We start from the raw sequence: 9,397 nt of genomic DNA, 5'->3' as shown, positions 1-9,397 counted from the left end.
CAAACTGCCACAGCCTGCTGTGGCCCTACCTTCCCCAATAAATGACTTTGGAAAGCCTTTGAGCCCTTTAGAGATGTCCTATAGCATACAGGAAACTCCTGAGGGAAGCTGGATGTCACAGTTTGTAATTTTAACTGCAACAACTGTAACTTTTATACTACAACAGTGGAAAGCCTCAGTAAACTGTTTCTAGGCAAAATTTAAGCCAGTCATGTGGAAAAAACTAGGCCCCAATAAAGTTTTATCACCAAAGCATATATAAAAACGATTAAACATGCCAGCAAACGTTTTATATTGCAATTTTATAAGGGTATTACCCCTGAGAGTAAGCATGATACCAGTCGCTATTAAATCACTGTATTCCGGCTTAACTTACATTAATCTGGTATCAGCAGCATTTTCTAGCATTTTCCATTTCTTGAAAAAAATGTAACTGCACATACCTCATAGCAGAGTAACCTGCACGCCATTCTCCCGCTGAAGTTACCTCTCTCCTCAGACATATGTGAGAACAGCAATGGATCTTAGTTACAACCTGCTAAGATCATAGAAAACTCAGGCAGATTCTTCTTCTATTTACTGCCTGGGATAAAATAGTACAACTCCGGTACCATTTAAAATAACAAACTTTTGATTGAAGATAAAAAACTAACTATATTTCACCACTCTCTCTTACTACCTCCATGCGTGTTGAGAGTTGCAAGAGAATGATTGGATATGGCAGTTAGGGGAGGAGCTATATAACAGCTCTGCTGTGGGTGTCCTCTTGCAACTTCCTGTTGGGAATGAGAATATCCCACAAGTAATGGATGATCCGTGGACTGGATACACCTTACAAGAGAAATACAATGTACAATGTAATTTGCATAATAAACTTAGATATTGTTATACAACGTTCAATCTTAATTTGTTAAAGTTACACAGAAACATTAAAAGTACAATTATAATTTCTAAATTCAAAATCCTAAATCATTCAAAATTGTATACAAATTCAAACAAGAAGGTGGAAATAAAACTTTAAGGGCAAAATATAAAGTCTTAATCAATATAAAATAGAAAGCACAAAGTGTAAATGTAACAACACTCTTATATTTAACTGTTTTTATCTCTACTTCACATCCAAGTAAGCAGGGAACACCCCTTGGAGAAATACAGCAAAATTTGCTTTTCTGGAATCCTTTGCTGGGGAATTATTTTCTATAATCTCATCTCAGCAAAGAAATTTAGAAACTTGGGCCTCTATATATGGCACTTAGGAATACACTCAGATATTCCCAGCGGTTAAGACGTTTGTCATTACATTTCTAAATATTTTGACTTTTTGCTTATTAGACAGAAAAATGGAAAAATGCCCAAAGTATAGTTTTTGTTTAAGAAAAAATAAAAATATAAAATTCTGGAATAAACTCACAAACACTCATAGGACTGGGAGCCAATTTATTTATAAACATATGATGTTATTAGAAAAGCTGATGTGTTTTTTTAATACTTTTTTTATTTTTGCTCTCAGTCTTATGAGATTTTGTATGTATATTCCAAATAAAGTAGAAGTAGTCAGTGATATTGCACTATGTGCTTTTTACGTCTCTCTTTCTGAGGAAGCAATGTGTGGGAATATTTCTAAACAGAAGCAAGACGTTTGAAAAACTTCTTATCCCCTGGGAACATGTAAGAACACTCATACATGTGCTTTTTCATTTTCATATACAGTGGGGGTTTTCTATTTTATCCTCTCCTCTACATGCTACTTTTTTACTGATTAAGCCCCCTGGTGCATTATATATTTTTGGATTTGGAACAGCTTGGAGTAGTTGTGGGTTGCTGTAGCTGTGTCGTTGGAGGGCTATGCCGTTTATTATTTTAATCATTGTCTACTTTATATAATTTATGTACATTTATATGCATGGTATTTGTCTTTATGTAATTATCTTTGTTTGGCCTGTGAAATGCAATTAGTTATTTTTTGAAAATGACATAAAATAGCCATACTTTAATATAAGAATATATTTTAATGTTGCATTAATTATATTATTTAAAAAAAAAAAACAATTAATTAAAATGTATTTTGTTTTGCATTTTTTGTAGATGGGGAAAAAACGAAAATTTAGTTCTCTGGAAATTACTCTAATTGTTCTTTTTCTTATTGTCACGGGAGTGGCAGTTGCAATGGTCGTGCTACTAGCTACAGGGCAACCAGGAACCAAAGAAAACCGTAAGTTTCTATCTGAATATTAGCTTAGCATTCAATGTATCAAGGTAATTTTTGTACAAATGGCAGATAAATAAGTTGAATTAAGCAAAACTCTCAATCACACAATTTCAAAAGGTAGTTTTGGATACTTTTTTATTATTATTAGGGGAATATTTGTTAATGTTTATAGGGACACAGCATCACCTTTCATTTGCATTTTTTATTGAAACGTGTTTATATGCCATGCGGAATGCACTCATAATTAATTTTAAAAAATACCCTCAAATGAACATTAGTTTAGACAGAAGTCTGTCTATATGTTTATTTCTTGATACTGCTGTGTGTATTAACTTTGATATGCCCTTTAGATATGCAGAATCCAAATAAACCTGGCAGTGCCAGCAGGTAATGACACATTTTCATTTCCTTGTCATTATATATTTTCAAGGACACAGATTTACCGTAGTGAAGATATTTTGTATTTTGGTTCAACCTACTTCCAAAAAGTAAAGAAACTTTTATTCTGTCCATTAAATAGCTGTTTATGTGTTACATTTGCTAAGCAGACTATTTAAACCTAGGACTGCAATTTTATATTTAGAAATGTATATTCCATATAATATAGTGTAATTAACATTAAATTGTTTCTTCAAACTTTAACACATATATTAATAGGTAAATTGCACATTTCATAAGATAATCAATTACACAGCTATGAACACATTAGAAGAGATAACAATTTTTCTTTTTCTATTCATCACATTTTGCACAGAATTAATTAAAGTACTAGTGATGGTTGTATAATCATATTCTCTAAAACACAGGGTTCTGTAGAAAAGCTTGTATAGGGCTAGATTACAATTGGCACAGTATTTATTTTGTGATTGCAAGAACTTTGCTAGAGTTAAGCTTTTTGTGCTAGTCAGGCTGCACTGGTATTACAAGTTAAAAAAAAAATTATTTTGTTCAAGCAGTAACTGACCAGCTTACAATATTCCATGTGTTTACGTATTGCCCTATAGAGGTCAATGGAGAAATACATTTGAAAAAAACACCCACTCTCTCACACAAAAACAACATGACATATTCTCATTAGCGCAAACCTGGCATGTAATTGTGAATATTGCAATGTTCTTTAACATGTTTGACATGTGCATACATGATCGCATAATGTAATATGCACATACACAACATGAAAATAGGAAAAATATGTAGACATATATATTAATGTTCTTTATCTGTCTGTAAATACATATATACACATATAAATACATTAATACATAAAGTACCAAGGTGCATGGAGTAAATAATTAAATTGAACAGAAAAAATAAATACTAGTCCACCTTATCCAGCAACCCCATATTAAGCCTAATTACAAAAAAGACATATCTCCCAAAAACACACATAAGTTGATAATTGCAGATAAATAAAGAGATAATTTTAATTAGAGCAAAAAAATATAGAACAAACAAAACACCATCCAATTGATGCTAAATAAAGAAATAAGAAAGTAAATACTATAAACATTTGATAATTTTGTATCCAAAGTGATAATCCGGATATTTTATAGAGAAATAAAGTCTCTCAGGCTAGCTGCACATGTTAGCAACAGTTCACAGTAATTAGCAGGGAATCCTCATGACTTCACCCCACCTCCTTATGTGTGGATAAAATATAAGGCACAATATGTAGTGGTCCATCTAGAAATCAAGCCCACTGGACCTCAACATAAGGCGGTACAGGTCACTCACAACCGCCAACTGACAGGCTCCACATCTCACTAAATTTGCTTTCTCTAAAAGTGGTAAGGATTGAAGCATAAATCATGATTTCACTCAACTTGTAATATCAGCGCAATTAAAATAGGTCATGAAAACACAATATCGCTTTTTGCGCCTCACTTGTATTCTAGGCCACATTGTTATATAAAGGCTCCATTGTCCTGGGGATAGTTTAGGCAAATGCTGTGACAATAATTTAACCTAATAGAATATACCCCATGTTTATATTTCTGGATAAGGCTGTAGAAAATGCAACAGTTTTGGCGAAAATCTTTTAATAGCTATCAATACAAATGACCTTAAATTGCCTAATGCCTAAATACCTAATTAGGCAAGATGGAAATTTCATATGGATGATTCTTTTTTTCTTCAAGTTTTATTGAAAAGATACATTAAAAATTTTTTAAATATGGGACACTTCCGTAATTCCCTGGGGTGTCTATCAGAATAAATATATTGAGAATTTGTGCTAACATATGAGCTCAGCTGGTCATTCGTTATGCAGAGAAATGCAAAGATGTTGGACTTACAAGTGGTTTAATTTGACTTATTAACTATGATAAAAAATGATGGGAAAATATATTTTCAGTTTGTTAAATCATTATAAAATGTGACTGGTCCATCATAGAACACACTGGCATAATCTCAGAAAAATAAAACCTGAAACCATGTTATTAGGAAAAGTGGGGGGAAATAACATTAACACTTACAGAGAAGAATAAATAACCAGTGTGTTAAAAGACTAACAATATATTATATATTTATTAATTACTCATATTTATACATAATTTTGAATAATTATTGTTTGATTATAGAAGTAAAAAGTAGTTTGTTATTACATGCTCTGTCGGAATCATGAAAATATTAACTTTGACTTTGATGTTCCTTTAAGAGTTAAATCTTCTTAGGGTAATTGGTTGCACCTTAGGAACCTTGTCTGCCCACAGTTTAATAAATTGGTGTCATCATTTTTTTAGCAAACATTTTTGTTTAAGATAAGGAACTGCATATTTACAAAGCAAAGATTATTAACTATGTTTAATTTGTACATTTATTATTCAGCTTCAGAGCCACCTTCAGTCGAACCACAATGTCCTGCTACAGAACTCAATAACAGGATAGATTGCCTTCCAGACCAAGTAGCTTCTATGGTAAATCTGTTTTTAAAATATCTATTTATGCAATATAAGTGCTGAAAGGAAATTATAATTGACAAATTATTTGAAATAATTTTTATTGATTTTAAGCAGAAATACAGAGTTTCTCAAATTTACATGCACAAGATTAAACCTCTTTGACAACATCCAATAATTTCTGTCATGTAAACATTTTGAGCCAATATATATACATCGGTGGCCTAGGCCAGCCCCCTCTACATTCTGCCGTTATGGTAGTTTACCTCCATGAATTAAGACATTTAATTCCCCAACCTATAAAACTCATCCCCCCACCCCCTTCTTCCAGGCTGTCATAACATGTCTTCCCCCCCCTCATGAGGGCTATTATGTTTTTCTGACCTTCCACATAACTGCCCCTAACTAAACGGGATATGTCACCATTACCCAAGCCAACAACTTTCTCTAAATCTCTCGAGCCCTATAACTTGTCCTCTTATAGTCCTTCCTGTTCTCACAGGTTCTGTACCTCGTCCTTCCTTAACATCCAATTAAACCATATCTTATTAAATTGCTCCAACTGACCATGTGACCATGCCGCCACCTCTGATAAGTGGAAGGTGTCTACTATTTTGTCTGTCACTTCCTGCAGAATTGACAAATTATATCTGACCATCTGGGAGAGCATCAACACATGGACAATACTTTTACATGAAAAACAAGCAAGTTAATACATACATAACATTTGAATTTTATTGCTCAAAGTAGTGGTGTTTATCTCTATGTTTTAAGACCACGGATATCAAGATTATATGCAATTTGCTTATTATTTATCTTTTTTTTAAAACATCCCTTTAAATGGTTATTGTACTCCAATGTTTATCATCTATAAGAACGTTTTGCATTTAAAATTGTTCTAGCGCAGTTAACGCTCGAGCAGAGAGTTAATTAGTGCTCAACTTGTAATCCGTTGTCTAAAGGGCTAGATGACGAGTGGCACACTTATAGTTGCACACAAGCGAAAACGGATTTATTGCAGCTCTTTTCGTGCGTTGGAAGTAGTGCACGTATTACAGGTTGAAAGTAAATGCATTAAAAAAAATTTAACACGTGTCAGGATAGCACAAATCTGGTTAACTGTTATGCTCAATTAAAAAATTGCCCAAAAAACATTAAAAATATATTTAAAAGTACAGTTACACGCTAATAAAAAAATATTTGTAATATTTGCTTTCAAAAATTATAAGGGTTCAAAGATACGAGGTCTCAGGTGTTTGGGGGAAAAATAGACTGCAAACATAACATAACATAGAGATATATACATAAACAAGTCTAACGATGTATATGTAAATCAGAGTGAAATTAAAGTTTCCATCTTCATTTAAAAATATTTTGCCCTTATATAACTTGTGTATAATTAATCATGTAGAATAATTACTTTTTAAAGTGTTTTATCTGCTACTGAATTATTTAGCTATCTGTCACATTCAAAATAGTAATATTTATTGACAAACAATATTATACTGCAGTAAACAATTAATACAAACATATTCATTATGCAATCCAGTAACAGGTTTTAGATTATTCTATAATGCAGAGATCAAAAAGCCATCGTAAAAAAATGTTTTCCTCCAGTCGTGTAGGGTCCAGCATCACAAGCTTTGATATCAAATGTGGTTTGATGTGGTTTTTTACGATGGCTTTTTTTTTTTTTTTTTTTATTGAAGTTGTGGTAAATATTAATAAACAAAATTCGTCCTTGAGCAATCATTACATCAGAATGAGATACACATTGGCTGTAAACCAATCAAATCAACAAAACAAAAATGAATATGCAAAGATAAAATTACATAACATTTCTTAAAATGGCATTAGACAGGCATTTGGACGAGATAGGATGGGACTTCAGTTTATATTATATTATGTGATGAGTGATCCCCACAATGAAAGAGAAAATACTCTTTAAAACTATCTTATTCGGAGATGTCAAAATGTGGGGAGTTGGCATATGTATCGGCCACTCTTGGACCAAAGTATATAGGGGGAGAGGGGAAGTCAGCGGACAAAAGCCACTCAAAATATAAGGGGGTGGTGGTGGAGGGGCGAAGACTTCTAATGGGGAAGGTGAAACTTATTTATTTTTATATTATTGAGAAGCAGGTTCAAACATTCATGCAGGAAAAAAATAATACAATACCATATGATATCAGGGTATACCAAAAAATGTCGCAAAGTTATATAACAGAAACTGGCAACATAGCAGATCCCATAACTTGCATAGAGTTCAGTAATGGTCACAGTATATGTCTGTATTGTGTCTGTTATCGTCCGAGCCTAGAACCCTACACCTCAGAGTTTTTCTTTTTTACTTAGAGTAAATATGCAAGAGAAAAATGTCATATGCAATTTGAACAATAAAGAACAAAAGGTGATTGTCTTGATCTACACAGATCCATGTAAATAAGGAGAGAAATAGACAAGTGTGAGAGGGGATCTGGGTTAGAATGTAATCTAATCTAGCTGCGTAACTAAATGGTTTAAAGGCAAGGGGGGGATATAACAGACAATAGCTGCTTAAGAAGAGAGAGATAGGGAAAATAGAAGACTAAGAGTATAGTGTATTACCCCTTCTAAGTATAAGGAAATATTAGAAGTGCAAAGGTGGCAGCTGCAGAGCTGGGTAAAATAAGGAGAGGATCTTAGAGGTATATAGCATAAATGAGGGGGGTGTAGAAAGATATGCATTCAGAAATAATTATATTTATATGTGTAGAGAAGCCAGGGGTGAAAGAATAGATTTCCCCCAAACAGAAATAAGAATAAAAAAAAAAGAAAAGAAAAAGAAAAAGAAAAAAAAAGAACAAAGGTAAAAAAGAGTTTCTGAAAAGAAGTGTGACTCAATCAGGGGGAGAGAGGAGAGTCTGATAGAATGGTATATGAGACTGGAAAGGTCCAGAAGGAGAGGGTTAGATCAATAGTTTAAATTAATAACTAACAATTAACGGTGTAACATTGTAAATCAGTATTAGGTGCATAAACAATATATTGAAAACAGGTGTTAATAACATGGAGACATGCCCAAAACCCACAGCATCTAGTGAGATTACCTAGAACAAGGTAAATTAGGCCAATATTTTGGTGAGTTTTTGTTAAACTAATAAACAAAATAAGAGCAGTGTGGTTGAGCAGTCATTATGATGAGGGTAAGGAGAGTACCCGAGTGTGAGCTCAAAACACAGCTGAAGCCTGGAGAACAGGGGTCCACTACCATTGTCCAGCGTATCTTGAATTGGTTAAATGAGCATAAAGGAGTAAGAAGGGTAAGATAAGTACCCGTATGTGTGTTTAACTAAAATGTCTGGGTAGATTACTTTACTTCTAGATTGGAGACCCTTAAACGGAAAGTCAGTGGTCTTCCGAGGTGCTAAGCTTGATTCTTGGGGTCTGGAACATCTTTTCTCTTCGCCTGTGGGACAGGCCTCCTGGGAAGGGGTTGCCATTCAGGAGCTGAAAGATTGAGGTTCCCCACCTGTTCGGCAGATTTAGATAAGCGGTCCGTGGACTGAAGAAGCCCTAATGACTGAAGGGTTTTCATTCCCTGGTCTGGCGTAGAAATTATATAGGTACAGTTCTCATGCTGAAAAAAGATCTTAACGGGAAAACCCCATCTATATTTGAGGTTCAGTCGACGTAGATTCTGGGTGAACACTTGGAAAGTCCGTCTCTTAGCAAGAGTGAATGGAGATAGGTCAGGAAAAATTTGGACTGTATCATATGTAGCTTTGAGATTTTTATTCATGAATGAAGCTCTCAAGACCTTCTCCTTAAATGTAAAGTAGTGGAGTCTAAGGATAACGTCTCTTGGTGAGTCTGAGGAAGAGTTCCGCGGACGCAAAGCTCTATGAGCTCTGTCTATGAGGGACTCTTGCTCCGTAATAGAGCCAAGTAGCTCTCCAAAGAGTCCCGAGAGATATTTGAGTAGGTCAGATGAGTTGATGTCTTCAGAGACTCCTCTGATCCGCAAGTTGTTTCTGCGGGACCTATCCTCCATATCTGCTAGCTTGACTTCTAGACCTGAGATCTGTTCAGCTAAGTTCTGGGAGTATGAAAGGAGGTTAGTATGATCTATGGCCAGATCCTCGTGTTTTCTTTCGAGTGTTTCCGTACGCTCTCCAAGAACAGCTATATCTTGTTTTAGTTCGCTTACTGATTGTCTCAGATCTTGCCGGAGAGATGAGTGGTGGGTATCCATCCTCTCCGAGAGGGCCTTGATAGAATCTAGTACAGCAGACTGGGATGAGCCTTGTCT

General features: G+C 34.4%; 1 protein-coding gene across 1 annotated transcript in view; it reads left to right on the top strand.

Moving 5' to 3' along the window:
• Positions 1 to 1,804: 1,804 nt before the first annotated feature.
• Positions 1,805 to 9,397, top strand: part of MGAM (maltase-glucoamylase) — a 300,259-nt gene continuing 292,666 nt past the window's right edge. Inside the window, exons 1-3 of the mRNA XM_053710109.1 lie at positions 1,805 to 1,813; positions 2,086 to 2,212; positions 5,036 to 5,124. Of these exons, the coding sequence (XP_053566084.1) occupies positions 2,086 to 2,212; positions 5,036 to 5,124 (216 nt within the window). The 5' untranslated portion in view covers positions 1,805 to 1,813. The remainder of the gene's footprint in view (positions 1,814 to 2,085; positions 2,213 to 5,035; positions 5,125 to 9,397) is intronic.

This window comes from Bombina bombina, chromosome 4 (assembly GCF_027579735.1).
Source record: "Bombina bombina isolate aBomBom1 chromosome 4, aBomBom1.pri, whole genome shotgun sequence".
Classification (NCBI taxonomy): domain Eukaryota; kingdom Metazoa; phylum Chordata; class Amphibia; order Anura; family Bombinatoridae; genus Bombina; species Bombina bombina.
The sequence above is the reverse complement of the archived record's forward strand: the minus strand, read 5'-3'. Positions and strand labels throughout refer to the sequence as shown.